Genomic DNA, 25,799 nt, shown 5'->3' with positions numbered 1-25,799 from the left:
TCTTCTTAAAGGAAAAAGTGGTTGCAACTATTTCACATATGAGAAAAGTCCACTGGTTTGAGAAATTCAATTGGTTCATTAGCAGTGAGAACTACTTGATCATCAGTGGTCGTGATGCTCAGCAAAATGAGATGATAGTTAAACGTTACATGTCAAAAGGAGATCTGTAAGTTTTCATGTACCGAGTTATTTGGTTAGTCTTTGTGTTGGTATCAAATATTCAAACATTATCATAAGTTTCTTTTCACCATGCTTTCTTAGGTATGTACACGCAGAGCTTCATGGAGCATCTAGTACTGTGATAAAGAATCATAAACCTGATCAGAATGTACCACCTCTCACTTTAAACCAAGCTGGGTGTTTTACAGTAAGCAAATTCCTCTACCATTTTAGTTGTTTGAATTGTGTGAATATGGTGCAATGTCTTGATGGCAAACATATGGATATAATTCGATGCAGGTTTGTCATAGTCAGGCCTGGGATTCCAAGATTGTTACTAGTGCATGGTGGGTCTATCCTCATCAGGTCACTAAAACAGCTCCTACAGGAGAATACCTTACAGTTGGAAGTTTCATGATACGAGGTAAGAAAAACTTCCTTCCACCACACCCACTCATCATGGGTTTTGGATTGTTGTTTCGTTTGGACGAGAGCTCCTTGGGAGCTCATTTGAATGAGAGAAGGGTTAGAGGTGAAGAAGAAGAAATGAATGATGTAGTAATGGCAACGCATGCTCCTGATGAACATTCAGATGCTGAGTCAGAGAAGGAAGCAGTGAATGAAGCGATTTCTGCCCCAGCAGAAGTTAATTTACCGGAATCAAGTACAGCATTGAGCCAAGATACTTCTTCTTTTGACATGAATAGATCTGGTATTGCTGAAGCAAATGCTGCATCAGCTACCTCGCAGCTCGAAGATCTACTTGACAGAACCCTTAGTCTTGGTGCTGCAACTGTGGCCAGCAAGAACCATACAATAGAGACATTAAAGGACGAAATGGAAGAGGACATGAAACAGGAAGAGAAAAAGGCAGGAGTGAGAGATAAACCTTACATGTCAAAAGCTGAGAGAAGAAAGCTTAAGATGGGCCAAAGCGGTAATGCTGCTACTGATAGTAACACTGGGCAAGAAAAGCAGCAACGAAAAGAAAAAGATGTTATTTCTTCAAGCAAAGCCAACAAGAGCATACCCGATAACAAGCCAGCTGCGGAAAAAGTTACCCGTGGGCAAAGGGGTAAACTTAAGAAAATGAAGGAGAAGTATGCTGATCAAGACGAAGAAGAAAGAAAAATTCGAATGGCATTGTTGGCAGTAAGTACTTTCCAAATAAGATTTTCTATTTATATGGTCATAGACCATCAGTTCTTATTTTAGCAGTACTTTATGACTGTTATATGGGTATATTGATTTGCCTTTCCTATTCAGTCTTCTGGAAAGCCACTGAAGAATGATGCCGAATCACAGAATGCAAAGGTAGCTGTAACCGAAGAGAAGAAACCTTCTGAAGGTAAACTTTTCGATATTTTCAGCTGTTTCTTCTCCTACGCTTTGTTTGAAGTGGCACAATATGATCTTGATGGTTGTCTGGTTTTTATGCAGAGACGGATGATGCTGTGAAAATATGTTATAGGTGTAAGAAGGTCGGACATCTTGCAAGAGACTGTCATGGGAAAGAAACTTCAGACATGGACAAAGTGGTTATGGAAGAAGAGGATATCCATGAGGTTGGGGATGAAGAGAAAGAAAAACTGATAGATGTCGATTACCTAACTGGTAACCCGTTGCCAACCGACATTCTCTTATATGCGGTCCCGGTGTGCGGCCCATACAATGCTCTTCAGTCATATAAATACAGAGTCAAAGCGATTCCAGGCAGCATGAAGAAAGGAAAAGGTGATATAACACGCCCAGTCTCATCCAAATATCAAGTCGTCATAAGTGTGATGCTATTGGATTGTATTGATGTTGTTTTCTTTGTGATTTGCGCAGCTGCAAAAACTGCAATGAATCTGTTTACACACATGTCGGAGGCATCAGTAAGGGAGAAAGAGCTGATGAAGGCGTGTACGGATCCAGAGCTGATGGCTGCTCTTGTCGGGAATGTGAAGATCACAGCAGCAGGTTTGACGCAGTTGAAACAGAAACAGAAGAAAGGCAAGAAAAGTGGGAAACAACAACATAGCTAGGTTTTATCTTTTGCAAGAAGAAGCTAATGAAGGTTTTTTTGTTTACTATATAGTGCATGTTGGTTCATATCTTTGTATGTTTACCTTGTGCAAAAACATTTCAGATTTTACGTGTTTTGGTGATTTCAATATGTTCCATTGTTTGAAAAGAAATTGGTAAAAAAACAAAATACCTGTCAAAATCAAAATGATATGATCTGAAAAAGTCAAAAAGACATTGAAGAAATGGCTTCCTTAGTAAAAAATTCCAGAAATAGCTAAAAAATCTAACAATCTCAAAATATCCTACGGCGTGGATTCTTCTGCTCTTGTTTTCTTGCTTCATTTTGTTTTTTTTTTTTTTTTTTTTTTTTTTTTTTTTTTGATTTGGCAAAGAAGTCAGAAATAATTCCCGAATTTTCAATTTGATCAACCTCTTTTACTTCTCTTCTTTCTTCTTCCTTCTTCATCAAAATCTATCAATATTATCTGAAACATCTCCAAATCATTAATCTAAATAATACGAAGAAGGAAGAGATTATAAGAGCATCAATTTCTTAATTATTATTATTGGGGTTTCATTTGCATTCGATTATCTTTTTCTTCCCATCATTTATACCTTTTGATTTAGTTTTACAAAACCTAAAAAAAAAAAAAAACAAATCTGCAATTTAGGGAGGGTTTAATTCGCACTCTCATCAAAACTGTATATATCTTCTGTCCCATCCAAAACAACAAGAACAAGAAAAGAGAGATATTGATGGCGGAAGAGAGATCGGCGAAGAGTAAGGTGAAGTTCATGTGCAGTTTTGGCGGCAAAATCCTCCCTAGACCATGCGACGGCATTCTCAAATACGTCGGCGGCGAGACTCGAGTCATTGCTGTATCTCCTGATATCTCCTTCTCCGGTAAAATCTTTTAACAACAACAAACTCCTTATTCTTCTTCTCCCTTAATCTCTCAAAATAAAGATCCATCTTTTGGTTTTTCCAATGCCACAGAACTCATGAAGAGACTTACGGCAATCACAGAGAACGATGTAGTCCTCAAATACCAGATCATTCCTGAAGATCTTGATGCATTTGTCTCTGTAATATCTGATGAAGATGTCAAACACATGATAGAGGAATATAACCGTCACGAAACCCCTAAACTCAGAACATTCTTGTTTCCTGCAAACCCGATTGTTCTCGAGAATCAGTTAGGCACCATCGAGCCACAGACCATTGAGCAACGTTACATTGAAGCCATCAACGGTATTCTTCGCAGACCCAAGAGTTCTTCTGCTCTTCGTGCTCCCATCAAAACGCGACCTTCCTTCACCGTCTCTACCTGCTCATCTCCCAGATCAGAGTCATCACCTGATGGATACAGTCACGAGCAGCCTGATACGAGTTTTCAGGACAACAGCTACCAGTTGAGCAGGCTTTACCCAATGCATAGAGTACGTAGTAGTCCCAACATCTCACAGCAGATGCAGACACAAAACCACCACCACAATGCATACCTGCAGCCTCTTAACAGGCAGAGACCACCAGCACCTTTAGACTTTCCCAGAGGCACAGGGTGGGGGGACTCACCGGGTCACGGTTTCAACCAATTATACACAACCGCGAATAACTCAGGTGGTGGCAATGGCAGGTGTGGATGCAATGAAGAGCGCAGGTACTGGGGCAGAGCAAACAGCGTTCCTCAAAGTCCTAAGAACCACGGACTCCGCCTCTGATATGCTTATGCTGCATAACACCGCAACCGTCTGTGTATATATATATATATATTATTTGGTCTTGTCTTTGTTGTACAGTTCAACTGTATGTAGGTATCTTAACCTGCGCCTGCGTGATATTTGCAGAGGAACGTCTAAACTACTCTGTGAAAGGCTGAGAGAGGTTTGATTTATTTTGTACATGTTTTGTAACAACACTGCTTCTGTGGACAATTTTGTGCTCCAGAATATTGCTTCACTTATGTGTTTAAAATGCAAAATTTGACTCTTACCATTCATTTGCTGCCCACAAATCCAATATCTTTAAAGCTGAGCTTCGCATCCCTCAGGGAATTCTCCACCGGTTTCCTTACCCTACAAGTTTGAATGCATAGAATAGGAACTTAAGCCTTTATGGTAAATCACATAGCAATCTTGTTTGCATGGCGGGTTACGGATCTTAGGCACAGAAAACAAAAACTATAATCACCTGTCGAGTAAGTCAGAGCACAATTCTTCAAATTTGGCTCGGGTGAGAGTGGTTTCAATGTGCTTAGGACCATCAGCCGTAGCAGTGATAAAAGGCAAACTGGACTCAGAATCTCAATTAATTAATATCCCACAAACCAATGCGGACCAGGCAAATAGAGATTTGAGAGAGAAAATTGAACCTCATGTTAGTCTGAGTCAGTGAGGAAAGCTCAATTTTAGCTTTTTCAGCTGCCTCAGTTAACCTCTGAAGTGCTTGCTTGTCTTTGGTAAGATCTATGCCTTCATCTTTCTTGAAAGTGGAATCAACAACTCTCTGCATTGCAAAAAAAGTCATATTTGCAAGAGTTTCCAAACCAAGCGACAGTGGCGCCACATCAAGAAGAACAATGTCCCTCACATCTCCAGATAGAACACCAGCCTGAAACCAGAAGCCAAATAGCATTTTAGTGATATAGCTCATCGAAGTACAATGTAAATTTCTTATTACAAAACGTGAAGATTAGATGTCAACAAGAACAGAACACACCTGAAGCACTCTTGGATATTGATAAGGTGATTCTTGTTGGTGGATCCCACCAACTGTTCAAGAACTCGTAAGGAAACTGACAGGGAAAGAACTCAATGATGAGTTGCAGAGTTTCAGATAGTGATTGTCCAATAATCGCAACTGTTGGTGCGGGATTTAGCACCCCCAACATACCGATCTAAACCAGGAAGATATTTTGGTTACTAAACCGGACCCGGTTTAGAACCCAATTGAATGTTTGCTTGAGGCCTATTTGGAAGAGGGAAGCTCAGCCCCGAAGATGGAGAGCCGACTTCCCAATTCGTCCGGTGGCCGACTTGAAGAGAAAAAGCAACTTTCCTTATTTTAGCTCAAATTATAAGAAAAGTTAATATACTCTGTAATCCAGAGGAAAGTATAAATAAGAGGAGCCTCCCTCACTGTAAATCATCCTGCATTTTAATACAAAAACCCTAACTTCTTTCTACGAAAAATCCCTTCTTCGATTCCAAGCTTAGATCGAGTTTCTTGAGAGGTTACTTCCTTGAATTCTTTCCCTCACCAAAAAAATTCATTGTAGAAACCTAGTTTCTACAATTGGCGCTGTCTGTGGGGACGCAAAATTGTCTTTACAAGTTAATCTCTCAAAGTAGCTCGACCGAAAGGTTCTCTCAAAGCTTACGACAATGTCTCCAGCCACCAGCAACGAGATCATCGGCGCAAACCGCACCTCCTCAAGTGTATCCGACGTCACGGGCCTAGTACCTCCTCAGGTGACACCGAAGCACGAAGTGACGCTCCAACCACACAAACAACAGCCGTTTACGTTCGTCGTAGCGTTGCCACATCGGTCAACCCAACCGATAACCACCCCGAACTCCCAGCTGAGGTCAGATCTAAAGGGGAGCCCAGCCAAGGAACAGGGCGAACTCACGAACAACCGGTCTACCTTGATACGGAGTATTCAGATGAACCACCCTTGAGCGGGGAAACGATGTGCAACACGGAACAACAACCCAGGGCCCGAACCGAGAATCTCCCTGATCGCACTACGACAATGGTCCAAAACCCGCAGGTTGTCTCCATGGAAGATTTCAAGATCTTGTTCTGCACCATGACAAAGAAGATCTACCAGATGATCTCCGACACCAATCGCAGAGTCGATGCAGTCGTAACCCAGACGACTCCATCACCAATCTCCGCGGGGCAGCCGCCTATACTCGGGACAGGCAATCTTACCCGTCGTCTCGATTTCTCGAACATACCGACAGTCAACCAATCGGAGCTAAGGACCCTCCTCCCACAGGAAACGTCAAGCCTCCGACCATCAAACTCGAACTCACGGATACGTGAGACCCCGGTTATTCCGATCGCCCCCTCAACAAACACGGGAACCTGCCTCGAGATCGAGGAGATCCAGTTGCAGATTCGCGTCATGAGCTCGGTCCTCCACCGAGCTATCAGCACAACTCCAGAGATCGACAGGATTGTCGAGGTCACTCGGCGAACCCCTTTCACTCAGCGGATTCTGCAACCGCCATACCGAACGTAAAGCTGAAGCTCCCGACCTACCTCGGGGATAAGGATCCAGTCCTCTTCATGACATCCTTCATGACAACTGTAGCCAAGGCACGATTCACTGACGAACAGAGAGGCATCGGATCCTGCCAGCTGATCGTCGATAGTCTCTCTGGTCCCGCCTTAACTTGGTTCACACGGCTCGACTGAACTCAATTGACAACTTCAACCAATTGTCAACGACCTTTCTCAAACATTATCGGATCTTCATCGAGCGAGGTGTGACGAGTTCGAATCTCTGAGAAATGGCCCAAGAACCCGGCGAGCGCATCGGCAGTTTCCTGGGCAGGTTTAAAGAAAAATTGGCGAACGTCTCCGTCCCAGAAGACGCCCCGATCGCTGCCTTCAGGAAGGGTCTACTTCCCGGATCACCCTTACGGAAGGACCTCATCATCCGAGAACCTAAAGACCTCGACGATGCGCTACATCGAGCCTCCCGATTTGCACTCGTGGAGGATGAGGACGCCCGATTGGCCACGAAAACGACCCTCAGGATCGAAAGAAGGACGTCGTCCATGTAGTCTCTGAGGTAGATGGCCAAAACAAGCAACCATTCGACCCGAAGGAGTTATACTGCGATTTCCACATGATAGCCGGCCACTCCAAACACGAATGCGTCCATCTAAGAAACTATCTATATGGAAAATACCTTTTTAGCGAAACCGAAGCCGTCTTTCAGCCCAAGAGCATCCGCGGAGGCAGAGGTCGCCGCGGAGGATGGCGAGGTGGTCGATCTAACGGTGACCACGGTGTAGGAGGTGGCGGGCAAGGCTACGTAAACAACTGCCCGACTAACGATATTCAACAGCCAGCGAATCAAGTGCTCGCAAATCGCCAAGACGAAATGCCCCAAGAAGACGAACTACCTGGTTCTCCAAAGCGACAGAGAGGACAGAATCCCAAGCGCGCCAACTCCCCTCTCCAAGGTCAAATAACTATGATATTGGGACCACCAGAGTATTGCGCGGACTCCGTTCGAGCATTGAAGAAAAGGGCGCGTCATGTTTGCAGCCTCAAACAAACCTCTGCACTGCGCGGATCCCGTATCATTCACACCGGAGGACGCCAAAGAAATCCAACACCCCATTTCCGATCCCCTGGTCATCGAAGTAGCTATGGGCGAGTTTGATGTCGAAAGAGTCCTGGTCGATACTGGGAGCACCGTTAACGTTTTGTTCTAGCAGACGCTGGAAAAAATGGGCATCACACCAGAGCAAGTGAAGCCCAAGACTCGAACATTAACCGGCTATGACGGGATTGCTAAAATGTCGATGGGCGATGTAAAATTACAAGTACGTGCTGGCGGAGTTACCTGGAAAACTAAATTCGTGGTCATCGATGCGCCCCCAATTTACAACGCCATTCTAGGGGCACCGTGGATATACGCAATGCAAGTTGTACCGTCAACTTACCATCTCTGCCTTAAATTCCCGACCACCACAGGGATCTGCACGCTCTAAGGCGATCAGAGGATGGCCCGATCCTATTCTGTAATCGAAAAGAAGCAAAGGAAAACGGAGGACGCATAGCAATTACAGAGGGGGGGACCACCTTACTGGTCCTCATAAGCCGGAACGAGACCGTTTCAAGTCTCCGGAATGTCGGATCAGCCTGGCAAACATTGATCCTTCCGATCCCTCACGAACTGTTGGTATCGGGGCCGAACTCAAGGACCAAATAAAGACAAAGCTGATCGCTTTTCTGGAATCTCGATCCTCCACATTCGCCTGATCGACGAAGGACATGGTCGGGATAAGCCCCGAAGTCATCTGCCACAGGCTTAATGTCGATCCCACGTTCAAACCGATCAGACAAAAACGCAGGCGCTTGGGTCTGGATCGGGCAAAGTCGTCCAGGATGAAGTCGAATGATTACTCAAAGCAGACCAAATAATGGAGGTCTAGTACCCCGATTGGTTGGCTAATCCAATCGTGGTCAAAAAGAAGAACGACAAGTGGAGAGTCTGTGTGGATTTCACCGATCTCAACAAGGCGTGTCCTAAAGATAGCTTTCTCTTTTCCGCACATAGAGCGTCTCGTCAAAGCCACGGCCGAAAACCAACTGCTCTCGTTCATGGATGACATTCATAATGGAAGGGGAACCTACTGTTACAAGGTAATGCCATTCGGACTCAAGAACGTCGGGGCAACCTACCAACTACTAGTGAACATGATGTACGCCAACCTGCTCGGACGTACTATGGAGGTCTACATTGACGACATGCTGGTCAAGTCTTTGATCGCGGAGGACCATATCCAACATCTCACCGAATGCTTCGATATTTTGGACCAGTTCCAGATGAAGCTGATTCCGACGAAGTGCACATTTGGGGTCACCTCGGGCAAATTCTTGAGATACATCGTTACCCAGTGCTAGTCAAACCAGAGGACAGCAAAACGTTATACTTCTACGTTTCAGTCTCCAGTTTAGCAATCAGCGGCGTCTTGGTCCAAGACGATCGCGGCGACCAAAGACCAATCTTCTACATTAGCAAAGCCCTCAACGATGCAGAGTCGCGGTATCCCATGTTAGAGAAATTGGCCTTCGCCGTAATTATTGTCGCGCGAAAGCTCCGAACTTACTTCGAATCGCATTTCGTTGTCGTGTTTACCGATCAGCCGCTCCGAACTATCCTCCATAGCCCTCTCCAATCTGGACGAATGGCGAATTGGGCGGTCGAGTCCTGGCCAATTTTATTACCGAATTGTCTCCTCAGCTCGAGGACCCTACACCTAAAGAGGAACATGGAAAGATGTTCGTCGATGGATCGTCATCTCACCAGAGGTCCGGCATGGGACTCATCCTCCGGTCTCCGGTGGGCGAGGTACTAACAGCAAGCATTGAAGCTCAATTTTAAAGCATCTAATAACGAAACAGAGTACGAAGCCATTCTCGTGGGACTCCGTTTAGCATGAGGAATCGGGGTGACACACTTGCAAGTTTTCTGCGACTCACAACTAGTAGTCAGCCAGTTCAACGGCGAATTCGATGCCAAAAACAAGAGAATGGGAGCGTATCGTCAGTTGGTTCGGACATTATCCGGGGAATTCACCTCGTTATCTCTGACGAAGGTCCCGTGAAACGAGAACGCGTCAGCTGACGCCCTTGCAGGCTTGGCCAACTGCTCAGATCTTGATTTGCGGCGTACCATCCCAGTTGAGTGCATCGACTCTCCCAGCATCGATCTAGTCAGTCTGATCTCCGTCATCAATGACGACTCAGTTCCGATGATTGGCAAGTTGAGTTCAAGCTTTACATCTCCGATGGAGTCGTCCCGCCGGCCCACTAGGCAGCTCGACGTTTAAAAGCTCTAAGTGCAAAATACATCCTTTTGGATGGCAATTTGTACCGCCGAATTTCATCCGGAGTATTCTTTACATGCGCTAATCGCGAGGAGGCCAAGCGAATCATGATGGAAGTGCACGAAGGTGAGGGTGGCAACCACTCTGGCGGACGTGCACTTGCTTTAAAGATCAAGAAGGACGGACATTACTGGCCAACTATGATTGCCGATTGTGAGGCCTTCTCGGCGAAGTGCGAAGCTTGTGAGCGTCACGAACTGATGCGACACGTCCCGCCGGAACTACTTTGTACCGTTACAGCCCCGTATCCTTTCATGCGCTGGGCCATGGACCTCGTAGGGCCTTTGCAGGCATCGAAATCCAAGAAGTTCATCCTTGTACTAACCGATTACTTCACCAAATGTGTATAAGCGGACTCTTTCACAAAAGTCCAGTCCTTAGACGTGACCAATTTCATATGGGAAAACATCATATGTCGTCACAGGCTCCCTTACGAGATTGTCACCGATAACAGCACGCAGTTCGCTTTGCTCATCACTAGGCGTTTCCTGAGCAAGTGGCAAATTCGTCTGAGTACCTCGACCCCCCGATACCCTCAAGGGAACGGCCAAGCCGAGGCTACGAATAAATCGATCGTCGATGGGCTGAAGAAACGACTCGGGCAAAAAAAGGGAGCATGGGCAGATCAACTCAATGGCGTACTGTTGTCCTACCGCACAACCCCGCGGCGATCAATGGGAAATTCCCCTTTTTCTTTGGCGTATGGGATCGAGGCACTCGTCCTAGCAGAAGCAGGCGTCCTGACACTTCGCCGCACCATGATGATTGACAATCCTGACCTTAATAACGATATGCTGGCCGAACACAACGACTTTGCTGAAGAACTGCAGGACCAAGCTCTCGTCCGGATTCAACATTACTAGGACGCAGCGACTCGGTACTCTAACAAGGCTGTTCGCCAGCGGCGTTTCAACGAGGGTGACTTGGTCCTACAGGAACTCTTTGAAAACACCAGAGAAGTTAGCGCCGACAAACTCGGCGCTCGATGGGAGGGTCCATACCTTGTATCCAAGGCAGTTCGCCCTGGCGTTTATGAGCTCGTGACCATGGCTGGTGAGCGAATCAAAAACTCGTGGAACGCGGCCCATTTGAAGCGTTATTACTATTAAGCCGTTTTCATGACCTTAACTAGGAGGTTTCGGGAATTCGACCTCCACCTATCTTTCGTTTTTAATATTAACTACGCCTGGCTTGATCCCTACTTCGGGGTACGTAGGCTATTCATTATCTTTTCGACCCACAGGAAGTTTAGTCGCAAGCCCTCTAGCATTCTGTACGGTCCTGCAATCTCATGATGGGAGCTGGGCCGGATAGGTCAGACTCCAACGGTTCCTCCACCAACAGATCATTCACTGCAGTTCGCCAAATCTGCCGCTCCCGCTGCAAGGCTTCTAATCTTTCGATTGGCAATCCGGAACCCTTGGACACCATGTCCTCCAGGAAGGCACATGGGTCCTCGACTAGATGGCGTTCGCGGAAGGCCTAGCCCGTCAATTACAGATAATTGACGAACTGCCTCAACCTCTCCAAGCAGGCTCGGTAAGCCCAGACGTCTGTTACAAACAGGAAGGCAGTTTCCCCCAAGGGTTCACGGTCGCCTTCAGGTAGATCGAGCACCTCCATACGATCAACCAGTTCTTTGCACGCCGCATGCTCAGCGAGTAGACGGTCTATACGCCACTGCGCCAGGAAGAAACCTTCATCGATAAGCCCGTCCAGAACTCTAATGGTCCCTTCCAAACGGTAGAGACGATTGAGCTGGTCAAGTTTCGGGCGAAGCGCCTTGATATACGCACCCATCCTTTTACGACGAGCTCGGTATCCTCAGAGCTCTCGTAGTAAAGGAGTCTCTCCCGGTTTGACAGGGTTGAGACTCGGAACGAACTCATGTGGTCGGGATGTCCCTACTTCCTTTGGAGGGGGAGGGGTGTCCGATGAGTTTGGATCCAAACCACTAACTTTGGCGGCTGTCCTTTCTCGGGCCCTCCTTAACCATGCGGATCGGGTAGTAACTGGCATCTTTACTATTTTTGTTAAAATTGCGAATGTCTAGCAACCAGAGTGCAGCAGATTTTTCGCTGCGTCCCGAGAGTCGCAATTAAAGACCGTGCAAACGTTCAATGTTTCTAGACATGCGTCTTTTCTTAAAAAGAAAAAGAAAAAAAATCAGTTTTCATTCCGATCTGGATATTCGTCAGTTCGGACCGAACTCATTCGGAGTCGAATACATTCTTCGTTGACGCCGTGGCTAGGTGATCAACTCGCCTCACAACGCATTATTATTCGTACGTCGGGATAAGTCGAACCCAAAGTATTTATTTCGCACCCGATCTCTCATTTGTGGGAGTAAGCCGAACCTAGAGTATTTATTTCGCACCAACCCTTTAATTCGAACGGAATGGTTAGCCGAACCCAGAAAATAATTTTGCTGTCCGACTTCCGAACTAGAGAAAAGGAGGGAAACCAAGCCCAGTATCTACCAGTATCTACCACTTTGAGGCCCAGTATCTACCACTTTGAGGCCCAGATCATTGTTTTCCAGGCTAGGAGCAGGGTTATCGGTTTCAACGATATCCTCGATATCGACTATGTCGACATTCTCCTCATTATCCTGAACAGGATCAGTGTCAGATTGGGCAACAGCCTGAGAATCCGGATGCACGATTTGGAGGCAGCTGGCCTTGATAACACATGTTCCAACAGGTTCCGAGCTTTGCCCCAGTGAACTTGCAAAACTTGGAAATTTGGTCATGGCTTTGCCCATTGCTCTTTCGACACAAATGCTTAAATTCCCACCGTCGATTGGTACCGGATAGTAATGCGTATCTGACGGAAAGATAACCGCAAGCTAGACGTGTTGCGCAGAAGGGGCGATCTGAAACGAAGAAACGGAAAGTCAAAACTAGTCAGAAATGCCACGACCAATCAAAGCACACGAGAAATTAAAGGTCTACCAGGATTTTCATTCCACACTCTCCGATGGATACCCAGCGGATCTTCGAGTGAGTATTGGTCGATGCGAACGTAAAAGTAGCGGGCAGCCCACTTTTTGAAGGTTCTAACTTTTTTGCCGGGGAGAAAGTTGTGTTGCGGCCTCATATTCACTTCCCAGTTCTCTTTGCTTTTCGATATTTTAAAATTTGATAACTGTTCGAAGCATTGAACTCCGATCTCAACTCCCACTTCGGCTGCAATAGTAAGGGCAGCAACGAAATTGCAAATACTATCGGGGGCGAACTGGCAGATCGGCACCCGGCGTCTTTGGGCATACCGCGATAACAACACCGGAATCGGAAACCAGAGGCGACATTCAGTAAAATAATCTTCATACAAGCAGATGTACCCTTTTGGAGAATTCCAAGGTCGTTGATCGTCTCGCGGGATTAGGATGGTAACACCACTGTTACCCAGACCGAACGAGTTCAGCATGTTGTTGACCGTTCTGGTCGAACTCAAAGTTTTTTCGCCTCCAATTCGCCCTTTCTGTTCAAACAGAGGCGAAATATCCTCAACCAAGATTCCTAAGGGAATGAACCGACCTTCCTCTAGGTGTAAATCGGTGTTGGGCGATTCGGTGTTCCTATCCTCGTGGCGATCTGATTCTAGGTTTTCTCGACGAAGAAGCTCCAGCCGAACATCGGGCTAAAGGAGGTTGGGCTTCGGAGCCCGATCTGGCTAATCGACCGACTTCTATGACATGTTCTGAGTTGGTTGCTTTACGCTTGGAATTGCGCCGAGTTAACTGATCACATTCGATTTCGGGCGAAGAGATGGGTTCCGAAGTGCTCGCCATGACGGATGATCGGAGAGTGCGGAGGAAAGTCGGAAAGAAAAGCAATAACAAAAATAAAGTAAAGAGGAGAGAGAACATAGCAGAATACCTTGTTTTGCTGGCGAAAAGTGAGAAATGGTGAGAGGAGCTACGTATTTATAGAGTTAAGTGGGCGGTAACCCTACGAAAAATCATCATAACCTATGCGACCTTTCGGCTTCCAACCTAGCAGATTTGACATACATGGCACGTGTCATCACGGCGATGTGCGGTGAAGCAGTGCAAAAAATCCGGGTTATGTAATCAAAATTCTTTATGATTCAGATCGGATATCTTATTTCTTATAGTCTTGATATTCGAATTAACTCCCGAATATTCAGAACTGGGGGGGACTATTTGTTGGTGCGGGATTTAGCACCCCCAACATACCGATCTAAACCAGGAAGATATTTTGGTTACTAAACCGGGAATCCGGTTTAGAACCCAATTGAATGTTTGCTTGAGGCCTGTTCGGAAGAGGGAAGCCCAGCCCCGAAGATGGAGAGCCGACTTCCCAATTCGCCTGGTGGCCGACTTGAAGAGAAGAAGCAACTTTCCTTATTTTAGCTCAAATTATAAAAAAAGTTAATATATTCTGTAATCCAGAGGAAAGTATAAATAAGAGGAGCCTCCCTCATTGTAAATCATCATGCATTTTAATACAAAAACCCTAACTTCTTTCTACGAAAAATCCCTTCTTCGATTCCAAGCTTAGATCGAGTTTCTTGAGAGGTTACTTCCTTGAATTTGTTTCCCTCACCAAACAAATTCATTGTAGAAACCTCTGTTCCTTTGTCCAATTGGATCCAACGTGAGAAACAGAACAAGAATCCTGGAGTTGTCGAATTCGTGACATTGTTTCGAACTTAAATGGCCATGCCTTAAGGCGATTCTCTGCTTACGTTGTTGCTTCCTTCTTCTGCCAGAAGCATTTTGTCGAACACCTAGTGGGCATTACAGTCCAGCTTACCATCAGGCATCAGATGATAATATTTTAGCTGTGAATCGAAGCAAAATCAACTCCAATGTTGCAATCGACCTAATGAAACTTGGAAACCTCAACGAACACCTCATCGTCACGTTCAATCGGACCGAGCTAACGACGCACCGGCACCACCATTGTTAAAGGTTTAGAGTACTCATAGCGTCTCTTCACACACAATACCATCATCAATCATCAGCCAGCATAAATCTCAAATATATAGATGAAGAGTAATAGATGCCAGCAAAGCCTCTGGCTCACTCAGAGTCAATCAATATATAGCCTGAAAAAACTCTCTCATACTCGGGAAAAAGGAAACACCCAATAGGGACTAAATCGTAATTATAGAATTACGCTAATCATCCATGTTAACTTGACCACAACGGCTATAATTAGTTACTAATCACAATAATTAACTCACTAAACTCAAACACAAGAATGGAAAAAACAAAATACCCTAACCCTCATGTAAGTATATAAGGCAGGAGACGGCTCTTCAGTTTCGCTAGTTTCTCTCCTCTCAATAACAATTTCCTTTCTTCCAGATCACGTACGTCTTTCACTCTCACAACTTTTTGAGATTCTTTCAATTCGATCACCATGAGTATGAATCATCTCACGGAGGATATGTGGTCGAATTTTTTTTTACTTGTGGATACTGCGGTTATGGTTCAGGCAGAAGAACAACGTCGTCATCGTCGTGGAGAAGAAGATAGCGAGAAGAGTTTCTTCTATCTTTTCCCGAGGAAGAAAAGGTCGTCTTTGGTGATCAATAGAAGATACACACAACAAAACCCTAATGGGACTTCTATGATGTCTTCTTCTTCATTGCCCGATGATCATGAGACGGAAAACACACAAAACCCTAGTTTTTTAGATGCGGAGCTTCGTGCAATTAAGGGGAAATCTAAGATCGTCTGTGAAGATTACGACTACCGCCGAAAGAGTGATGAGGCGACGAGACTCTTTGAGAAGAACATGGAGAGATTAGTACGACGAAACTTGGATGATCTTAATAATGGGTCGTCTTCATCGTTCCTGAACCTTCGTTGTTATAATTACCCTTCGTTACTCCTAGGTTACAACACGGCTAAGTCTGAGAAGACAGAGGCGAACGACCCTAGTTACGAACCATGCCTAAAGGAGAAGACAACAACAAGTCGCAAGAGGCGTGCCGTGCAACAGAAGAAGAGTACTGGTAAATTCAAGAAAGCAAAGGTTGTTTCTTTCACAACGAGGACGGATACAGAGGCACCGGAGTGGATTTTTCAGGTGATGAGAAGAATGAGAGCTGATGTCGCAAACCCTTTGCTGATCTTTGAGAGGTGTCTAACACCGACTGATGTGAAATCATCCCAGAGCCGTCTCTTAATGCCATTCCAGCAGCTAATCAGAGACGAATTCTTGACGCCAGGGGAGTCTCGAGCCATAAATGAGACTATCGGTGTGGGAACGATTCTTGTGAACCAAAGATGTGAAAAGTGGGGTTTTGGTTTCAAGCTATGGCCCATGGAGAAAGAAACTGGACATGGAACCTTGAATTACGCTATGAACTGGGGGTGGAACGATGTCGTCAAGGGTAACAACTTAAAAGCCAAGGACAAGATCAGTCTTTGGACTTTCAGGTGCCGTGGAGTACTCTGCTTTGCTCTCGAGACATACTAAGCTTCTTTCTTGGTGTCTGATAATGTTTGATTTGTCTCTCTTCAAAGGATGTAACTTGATTGATCTAGTTTATTTCTTCTGCACAGCCATTGAACTTAAGATTATGGTCTTGTAATAACTTCTAGGAAGTGTTAATTAGCTAGCTACATTAAGGGGGTTTTATTATGGTTTTGTTCCTCTCTTCTATTATTAGTATAGTAACTTGTCTATCACTTGTGTTGTTTCAGATCTTTTCTCTCTTTTGAATGGAACATTTTTGTCATAAATATGGTATCTTGTTTTGTCTACTTTAGTTATTACCGCACTGTTCAATACCTTCAGTAGTTAACAACTTCACATGATGTAAAAAGTGAAATCCGCTGCTCGCAAACCTGCTTTCCGAGGCTGCAAGCACGATCAGGCGAGTTCAGGATTTCATAGTAAAACACTGAGAAGTTGAGGGCAAGACCAAACCTTATTGAGTGAGTGGGACCTAACTCAGCAGTGGCAATGTCCTGGATTATATTACAGAGAATATAACAATAAGAACAAAATCAATTATAGCCACACAAGACATAACATTCCAATATGTTGTAAAGAATCACTTACGGAAGCAGACTTGTAAGCAACCAAAGTGCTTTCAGCAGCTTCTTTCCTCTCAGCACCAGCCTTAAACTCAGCAAGATACCTGTGATAACTGATAATCTCCCTTCATTTTCAGGTAAAAACACTTTGGATTCAGCTGGTGAAGCAGATGGGATATGATGAGCTTCAAGAACATTCAAAATCCCATCACAGATCTTGCTAAGCTCAGATTCAATTTTTCCCCTGTAATCCTTGATAATAGCAACATGGTCATCGTTCCCTTTGATAATCGAAGAAATGATTCTCCACGAAGTTCTTGTAAGCAACAGAGAGACGATTCCTCTCTTCAACTGAGAGTTCCTCAACAGCAACAGTTTTCGCAACTTTCTCCATGAATTCAACCATTTCTTCATAGCGTTCAGTTTGTTCAGCTAGTTTCGCCATGTAAACATTCTCTTCCCTTGATGATTCAGTCGACATCTTCGATCTTAACAATCTAGAACAAAAATCCTACAAAAACAGAAACAACTGAATCAAAACCAGAACTCAAATGAACATCTAAACACCCGTTACTTAACCAAGTTCATCATGGATTAAGAATCAAGAAGTATATCAAACAAAGCAGAAACAACTTAACCCAATATCACATCTACACACTCATCCACTTAATCAACCTCTTCACAGATTAAGACTCCAGAGAAAATCCCTTCTTTGATTTGAGCAACAGTTTTAGATAACCACCCTGTTTCAAATTTTTTATAGAATTTTTATCAGAATTTTGCATATCATATTAAGTAGTAATTTTATTAGTCCTATCCTATCACGTAAACCATAAAAAAAAGTTTTATAATCTAATATCATTTTAATTCCACTTTATTTTTTGCTCTTTGGGTTACAAATTTTTGATAATTCAACCAATCTTTTCGAAGAATACTTGCAGGCGCCTAACAGGCAGCGACCACCAGCACCTTTAGACTTCCCTAGTGGCACAGGCTGGGGGGACTCAACGGGTCATGGTTTTAACCAGTTTATACACAACCGCGCATAACTCAGGTGGTGGTAATGGCAGGTGTGGATGCAATGAAGATCGCAGGTTCTGGGGCAGAACAAGAAGCGTCCCTCAAAGTCCTAAGAACCACGGACTTGGCCTCTGATGTGCTATGCTGCATAACACCGCAACCGTCTGTGTATATAAATTATTTGGTATCTTAACCTGCGCCTGCTTGATAGCTGCAGAGGAACGTCTAAACTACTCTGTGAAAGGCTAAGAGAGGTTTGACAATTTGTGCTCCAGAATATTGCTTCACTTATGTGTTTAAAAAGGCAAAATTTGACTCTTACCATTCATTTGCTGCCTACAAATCAAATTATCCTTCCTACAAAATCAATCATGGACAAACCCCAAGAATAATACTCGTATGAATCCGAATTGTGTATTTAGTTGCTGTCAGTGAAGTCAGCGTCGATCACATCATCAACATTGTCTCCACCTTTGGTTGAAGATGATGAGTCAGATGCCGAGGAAGCTTCACCTCCAGGAGGAGAACCAGCACCACCTGATTGGGGTTGGTTGTACAGAGACTGGCCAATCTGCATCACTTCTTGGTTAAGAGCTGCCATGGTGTCTTTGATTTCTTGGGTTGATCCACTTGCTATCTTCTCCTTCAACTCTTGGAGCTTAGCCTCGACCTTTTCTTTCACTGGTTCTGGAATTTTCTCTCCAAGTTCTTTCAGCTGCTTCTCCGTCTGGTACACGATGGAATCAGCCTGGTTCTTTGTGTCAATCGCATCTCTCTTTTCTTTGTCTTCCTTGGCAAACCTCTCTGCTTCTTGCACCATTGTGTCTACCTGCAACAACACCCCACAACCAATATGAATCATTTAAACATGAATAGGATAAAACACTACAAATCAAAAAAAAAAAAAAGTGAAGCAACATTTATATAATTTTGATACAGACCTCATCCTTTGGCAAGGTACTAGCACCAGTAATGGTGATGTCCTGCTTCTTTCCTGTGCCTTTGTCGGAAGCACTGACAGATAGAATTCCATTGGCATCAATATCAAATTTGACCTCGATTTGTGGAACTCCACGTGGTGCAGGCGGGATACCATCAAGACGGAAGCTACCAATAGACTTGTTATCTCTTACGAACTCTCTCTCACCCTGTAACACATTAATATCAACACTTGTCTGTCCATCTGCAGCAGTTGAGAAGACTTCTGATTTAGAAGTTGGAAGTGTGGTGTTTCTTGGAATGATCTTGGTCATGACACCACCAAGAGTTTCCAAACCAAGCGACAGTGGCGTCACATCAAGAAGAACAATGTCCCTCACATCTCCAGATAGAACACCAGCCTGAAATCAGAAACCAGATAGCCTTTTAGTGATATAGCTCATTGAAGTACAATGATGGTACAATGTAATTATTATGACTACAAAGGTGAAGATAAGATGTCAACATGAACACACCTGAACTGCAGCACCTGAAGCTACGACTTCATCAGGATTGACTGACACATTGGGTTCTTTCCCTGTCAGTTTCCTTACGAGTTCTTGAACAGCAGGAATACGTGTGGATCCACCAACAAGAATCACCTCATCAATATCGTTGAAGCTGAGCTTCGCATCCCTCAGGGAATTCTCCACCGGTTTCCTTACCCTACAAGTTTGAATGCAGAGAATAGGAACTTAAGCCTTTATGGTAAATTACATAGCAATCTTGTTTGCATGGCGGGTTACTGATCTTAGCCACAGAAAACAAAAGCTATAATCACCTGTCGAGTAAGTCGGAGCACAATCCTTCAAATTTGGCTCGGGTGAGAGTGGTTTCAATGTGCTTAGGACCATCAGCCGTAGCAGTGATAAAAGGCAAACTGGACACAGAATTTCAATTAATTAATATCTCACATAGCAAAAAGGACCAGGTAAATGAGATCTGAGAGGAAAATTGAACCTCATGTTAGTCTGAGTCAGTGAGGAAAGCTCAATTTTAGCTTTTTCAGCTGCCTCAGTTAACCTCTGAAGTGCTTGCTTGTCTTCGGTAAGATCTATGCCTTCATCTTTCTTGAAAGTGGAAGCAAGCCAATCAACAACTCTCTGCATTGCAAAAAAAGTCATATTTACCAGGTGAGTGAACAGATCAAGGTTCCTTGCCTTTAGTATCAAGAAAAATCTATGTTTTGACTCACCTTGTCAAAGTCATCACCTCCCAAATGTGTATCACCAGAAGTAGAAAGCACTTCAAAAACACCGTCACCAACCTCAAGGACTACATTAAAGAAAACAAAAACCCATAATTAATCAGAATTCTCCAAATACCTACATAGACAATAAAAGCCAAGGACTTAGCAAAACCCAAACCCAAGTAGTACTTTTCAGCATAAAAAATACCTGAGACATCAAAAGTCCCACCACCAAGATCAAAGACTAGAATAGTTTCATTGTTTTTCTTCTCAAACCCATAAGCCAAAGAAGCAGCAGTAGGCTCATTGATAATACGAAGAACTTCCAATCCAGCAATACGCCCAGCATCTTTAGTAGCCGTCCTTTGTGAATCATTAAAGTAAGCAGGCACAGTGATAACAGCTTTAGTTACTTTATCATTCAAAAACCTCGAAGCATCATCCACAAGCTTCCTCAAAACCTAAATTACAACCACACAAAAACAGTACTAAGTAAACCACTCAATCACCCAAATTCTAAATTCACAAGAAAATGAATTAAAAAATCGTTCAAACCTGAGCAGAGATCTCCTCAGGAGAGAACTGTTGACCAGTAGCAGGACAATCAAGCTTAACATTGCCATTATCATCTTTAACAACTCTATACGAAACCTGCTTAGCCTCATCACCAACCTCATTCATTTTCGTACCAAGAAACCTCTTCACAGATGAATAAGTGTTCTCCGGATTAACAACAGCCTGACGCTTCGCAATCTGACCAACAAGTCTATCTTTGTTCTTAGTGTAAGCCACAACGGAAGGCGTGGTTCTCTGACCTTCAGAGTTAGTGATAATCGTTGGTTTACCTCCTTCCATGACAGCTACGGCTGAGTTCGTCGTACCTAAATCGATCCCGACTACTTTCTCGTTAACCACACGGACTGGACCAACCGAGTATCTGGAAGCTCCGCCGGCGTTTCTTCTTCCCATACGGAGGAAGGCGGAGTTTGGAGTAGAGAAAGGGGTGGTTCTGTTTCCGAAGAAGACGCTTCGTGGAGTGGAGGAATTGGTTTTACCATCGAGGATTTTGTTGGAGGAAGAAGTAGGGAATCCGATTCCGCCGAGGATGTGAAATTGTACGGCGGAGGAAGCCATGAGGTTGAAACCCTAAGGAGGAAATGAAGGAGAGTTAGGTGGAGGAGGAAGAAGATAAGCCCGAAGAAGAAGGAAGGAGGAGAGGAGTAAGTATGTATGTAAAAGTGGAAGCTTCTAGAGAAAATTGTTGATGGCGGTGGCGTATATATGTCCTTTCGATTTTAATGTGTTTGGGTGGGCTTTTATGAAAACGGCTGAGCCCAACATATTTGAATCGTTGCATATGTCAGAAAGTTACATGTTTTGATTTTGACAGTACTTAAGCCAAAGACTAACAAAAAAAAGCTTGACGTTAATATGAGATAGTAATTAGTTAGAGAGATTGACGTTAGAGGCTTTTACGACTTCCAGCAATGTTAGCGTGTGACATTAATTAGCTACATCTCGCCGAAACCATAGCTCAAAATCAACCAGAAACTAAGCAAGTTTTTATAAGAGATATTGTACAACGAAAGAAAGATACTGACTAGTGAGTAGCTCTCACACACCCTTTCTCTGTATATTTCTTGAGAGAACTACCCAATGCTTACACCTTAAATGGTTTTCTCTTACTAACTTGCTCGCTACTTTATTTGTTTTCTCAATCTCTCTCTCTCACCAACCCTATAGAGAGATCTAGAAGATCACAAGATTAATAACAATATATTCTATATTTATTATTTAGATATTTATATATTTACGATCATTATAGTTTAGGAAACTATTGTACTATATAATTTTATGTAACCTAAAACTTATGATTATAAGAGTCAATATATTATTTCCTAAACACTAAGATGTTCTTCTCTCATCAACCTCTATCATGGTATTAGAGCAGGTTATGCTTGAGTTTAGATCTAACAATCAAACTCCTTAACCCATACATTTTATAAGCTATTGAGTTTCTCCATTTGTTTGTTTTTTTTTATCCCTACTTTCTCAAAAAAAAAAACAAAAAAAAAAAAAACATCGATTTCGTCTTCTACGGGACACGCTTATCTTACTTCATGATATCACCAACACGAGATCTTCCATCTTCATCACTGGAGACGCTGATGGTGACATGATCTCTCCAAGATTCGGCCAAGTCACAGCCAAGCCGCCTTCCAACGAAGAAAAGCTCCGTTGCCGCTTCTCCAACACGAAACAACTCCGCCCCCTCTCGACTCACCTCCATATGTGTGCCTTTTGCATCTTTCTGCATGCCATCTTAGTCGATATGGTCAAGTCACCATTACTTCTTTAAGCTATATGCTTCTCAACGACTTGTGTCGTTCCTGATCCAACGTTGATCATAAGTTTTCTAAGTCGTTCACGACTTCCTCTAAGCTATTTGCTTCTACACGACAAGTGTCGTTTCAGATCCAAGTTGATCTCATCTTCAAGATGTCCAAAAGACGTCTTCAAAGCTATAGGCTTCCCTACCTTCACAAACAAGTATTGTCCAAAGAGTTTTCATGTGTCATTTAACTCTGGCACACTACGGTAGATCCGTCAACCACATGGTTTAAGCACAACGCTTCATAACTCCAATCAAATACAACATCATATATGGTCAATTTCAAGCTATCACTTCCGCTTCACTCATGACACCTTGAGCTTCAGGGAGCGTATAAAGAGATCTAGAAGATCACAAAATTAATAACAATATATTCTGTATTTATTATTTAGATATTTATATATTTACAATCATTATAGTTTAGGAAACTATTGTACTATATAATTCTATGTAACCTAAAACTTATGATTATGAGAGTCAATATATTATTTCCTAAACACTAAGGTGTTCTTCTCTCATCAACCTCTATCAAACCCAAACCTTCTTTTTATAAAATTGCGTTTATTGGATCTTGATTGAAACCGTTCCAAATGCTAGGACTCAAGCTCAATCTCCAAACAAATTACTTCACTAATACAAGATAACCTTGGTTGCTTTATTGTCCGGATGAAAGGTTCCTCTCTGTGGTCCTATATATATACAAGATAACAAGTCAAGCATATTTAGCTTGGACTTCTCCTTACCAAAACTTGATCGTCTCGTGTTCATCTCCACATATTAATATTAGAAGGTTAACAAGGGAAAACAATGTTAATATGTATATACAGTGTGTTAACTTTTACTAACATTGTCATTGTGTTACCATATGGTTTCAAACAAGCATATTAATGTCACGAATTTTTTTTTTTTTTTAAAAAGAAAATTGAAACCCAAATTTTTCATTTTGTTAAAAAAAAGAGAAATACCCTAAAATAACATTAAAACAAGTTTTATGGAAGATTATAGCACACACTCATAAACTTCCAAAAATAATACTATTTAAGACATTATAATATTTAAAAGTAATTTTTTGAATTTTTTTTAAGGTTTAAGTTCTCAATTTCACATTTAAAGTAAATTTAATGACTTTTGAGGGATAAAGTTTAATATTTTGAATGTAAAGTTTAATTTTGAAAAATTGATTTTGCAATATAGTGCTATTTTGGAGTTTTAGAAATATTGTGCTAAATTTAGAAAAACATTTTTTTGTACTATTTATGAGAATCTCCCATTTAAAAAAAAATATATATTTTACTAATTAACAACTTGAAAATAGAGGTCAAACCACATTGTGCATGAACTTGTAGCTCAACATGTGGTTTGAGGGCTAAGCTCCATCCACCTCATGAGTTCAAGTCGTGGAAGAGAGAGAAGAAAAAAAAAAAAAGAGGTAAAAAAGACATGTTAAGTCGAACCGGAGACTGACAGGGAAGCCGTGTAAAACACGAATGGGGGATAGAGTTCGTTTCGTGATGCTCTCTATTTCATTCAAGTCATGTCGGTAATGTTTTTCTTCACATTAACAACTGACTTGGGGTGTTTTTTATATTACTTCGTTACTTCTTTTCTTAATTAAAACAAATGTACGATGCAATCGTGCAGAACCTAAGTTCTCTCGATAGGTCCACATATGAAGCATGATGATGCAATTAACGTGTCGGACATTGTTTTTACTCCTTTTTTTGGTACTTGTTGTCCTTAAATTAAACAACACCATTCCAATTTTCACACACGGTTTTTATTTCTTTCTTTTTATTTCCATGATTCCATCTATTCATTCATTATGCGTTGTCTGTTAATCATTATCCTAATTTAATAATTGCAAATTAAATACTTTTTTTTTTGTAATCAGCAATTAGAAATACATTGCTTAAAAGTAAAGTTTTTTTAAATCAGGAAAAAAATAGTTGAGATGTTTTGATCAAAATTCATAAATAAGATTTTTAACCTTAAATAATTGTTTGTGGTGGCGACCATCCAATTAAATTAGTCCAATTATTCAGGAGATATTTTTTTTATTAATAAATCTTCCATATAACAACAAAACTATGTTTTCTCAATAAGAGTCACCAACTGTAACCATTGACAAAGTCCCGATTTTTCAATCTCACTTTCACAAAGTTTGTTTTTTCAATCTATCAATCTTCTTCGGCTTGATCGTTCCGTCTCTGCCACAACCAATTCTCACGATTTTTATTCTTGTTACCCATACTTTTTTTTCTTCTTTTTATCCACTTGTTCGATTCAGAGCAATTCGTTTTGAGGTATTCACTTAATTTTTCCCAGTTCGTCTTCATGAATTTAGAATGTGTTACAACTATTTTGTGTTTCTGTCGTGTTTTCAGGATCAATGTCTGATGTAAAGATCATGGATAGTGGTGAAGATGTCAAATCTTTCAACTCTTCTGATACTAAAGTAAGCTTTACATGGCTGTGTTGTCATTGCTTTCTTACAGAGACTGACTTGGATAGCTTAAACTTCTGGGTTCTTGTTATAGTTTCCTATCCATCAACTTTGGAGTTCTTTAATCTGCATCAAACAATACTTATACTCTTAAATTTGTGCAGTTCTTTTAATCTGTGCTAAGTTAAGTTGTTACCGGCATCTTTCAAGTAATGTTGGTCTTGGTTTTAAATATTTTGTCAAAATCAGGTTGATCCGGCGGTACCTGCATCTTTGACATGGCAAAGAAAGATAGATAGTGACGTAAAGGCTCCTCGGGAATTCAATCTAACTCCTAAAGAGATTTTTCAGCTGGTACCTAACCTACCTATTGGCAAACAAAACGTTTCAAATATATAACTGTTATTAGAATTCTTCAGACTGTTTGATAAGCTTGTCATCATCAACACTATCTTTTTTTTTTGTTTCTGGTAGGCTCCTGTTGGCATTCGGTTATGGTTTCTTGTCAGAGAAGAAGCTGCTAAAGGAAGGGTAAACAGATTTCACTTTTTCAGTTCTATCAAAGAGTTTTAGACAAAATGATTTGTGTACATAAGCCATATTGTAATAATATTTCTATTTAATTTCAGTTGGCTTTCATAGATCCATTCTCTAAGCACTCTGTAACGTCTTCCCATGGTGTTCCACTTGGAGGTATTGGGTATGTTTTTGTTCCTTTTTACCACTCTACGTCATCACATTGGTATGTTTAATAGTCATTTGGAGAACTCTATCTCTCTGATTATATTTGTAACCTTTCATACTGAAAAAATATTGATAAGGTCTAACATGCAGTGCTGGAAGCATAGGAAGGAGTTTTAAAGGTGAATTCCAGAGATGGCAACTATTCCCTCCAAGATGTGAAGATGAACCAGTTCTAGCAAATCAGTTCTCAGTAAGTTAGAGACTT

At 42.4% G+C, this 25,799-nt stretch overlaps 5 protein-coding genes and 1 pseudogene across 7 annotated transcripts in view; 4 read left to right on the top strand and 2 right to left on the bottom strand.

Moving 5' to 3' along the window:
* Positions 1 to 2,317, top strand: part of LOC104725498 (nuclear export mediator factor NEMF-like) — a 3,785-nt gene extending 1,468 nt beyond the window's left edge. The window contains exons 1-6 of one of the 2 annotated variants that reach the window (XM_010444168.2): positions 8 to 166; positions 262 to 367; positions 460 to 1,311; positions 1,426 to 1,507; positions 1,600 to 1,893; positions 1,990 to 2,317. In XM_010444168.2, coding sequence (XP_010442470.1) covers positions 39 to 166; positions 262 to 367; positions 460 to 1,311; positions 1,426 to 1,507; positions 1,600 to 1,893; positions 1,990 to 2,186 — 1,659 coding nt within the window. In that variant the 5' untranslated portion in view covers positions 8 to 38 and the 3' untranslated portion in view covers positions 2,187 to 2,317. Of the gene's footprint in view, positions 1 to 7; positions 167 to 261; positions 368 to 459; positions 1,312 to 1,425; positions 1,508 to 1,599; positions 1,894 to 1,989 lie in introns of those variants that run through there. The other variant, XM_010444169.2, reaches the window with a different exon arrangement.
* Positions 2,547 to 4,157, top strand: LOC104725494. The gene is made up of 2 exons (XM_010444165.2): positions 2,547 to 3,073; positions 3,167 to 4,157. Exons 1-2 carry the CDS (start codon positions 2,926 to 2,928, stop codon positions 3,889 to 3,891), a joined length of 873 nt encoding a protein of 290 aa, XP_010442467.1. The 5' UTR covers positions 2,547 to 2,925; the 3' UTR covers positions 3,892 to 4,157.
* LOC104725495 (B3 domain-containing protein At5g38500-like) lies at positions 15,136 to 16,333 on the top strand. Its single transcript, XM_010444166.2, has one exon. The coding sequence runs from the start codon at positions 15,201 to 15,203 to the stop codon at positions 16,263 to 16,265; it is 1,065 nt and encodes a 354-aa protein (XP_010442468.1). The 5' UTR covers positions 15,136 to 15,200; the 3' UTR covers positions 16,266 to 16,333.
* Positions 16,583 to 17,335, bottom strand: LOC104725496 (annotated as a pseudogene).
* LOC104725497 (heat shock 70 kDa protein 7, chloroplastic-like) lies at positions 18,119 to 21,274 on the bottom strand. The gene is made up of 8 exons (XM_010444167.1): positions 20,571 to 21,274; positions 20,224 to 20,476; positions 20,022 to 20,101; positions 19,787 to 19,929; positions 19,608 to 19,706; positions 19,303 to 19,492; positions 18,790 to 19,188; positions 18,119 to 18,677 (listed from the first exon to the last, which is right to left on the bottom strand). The coding sequence occupies exons 1-8, from the start codon at positions 21,147 to 21,149 to the stop codon at positions 18,267 to 18,269; spliced, it is 2,154 nt and encodes a 717-aa protein (XP_010442469.1). The 5' UTR covers positions 21,150 to 21,274; the 3' UTR covers positions 18,119 to 18,266.
* The window catches only part of LOC104725493 (non-lysosomal glucosylceramidase-like), a 7,586-nt gene continuing 6,294 nt past the window's right edge, over positions 24,508 to 25,799 (top strand). For both annotated transcript variants that reach the window (XM_010444162.2, XM_010444163.2), the window contains exons 1-6: positions 24,508 to 24,710; positions 24,792 to 24,862; positions 25,100 to 25,204; positions 25,325 to 25,381; positions 25,480 to 25,550; positions 25,685 to 25,784. In XM_010444162.2, the coding sequence (XP_010442464.1) occupies positions 24,797 to 24,862; positions 25,100 to 25,204; positions 25,325 to 25,381; positions 25,480 to 25,550; positions 25,685 to 25,784 (399 nt within the window). In that variant the 5' untranslated portion in view covers positions 24,508 to 24,710; positions 24,792 to 24,796. The remainder of the gene's footprint in view (positions 24,711 to 24,791; positions 24,863 to 25,099; positions 25,205 to 25,324; positions 25,382 to 25,479; positions 25,551 to 25,684; positions 25,785 to 25,799) is intronic.

Source organism: Camelina sativa, chromosome 11 (genome assembly GCF_000633955.1).
Source record: "Camelina sativa cultivar DH55 chromosome 11, Cs, whole genome shotgun sequence".
Classification (NCBI taxonomy): Eukaryota; Viridiplantae; Streptophyta; class Magnoliopsida; order Brassicales; family Brassicaceae; genus Camelina; species Camelina sativa.
This window is presented reverse-complemented; position numbering and strand designations above follow the sequence as displayed.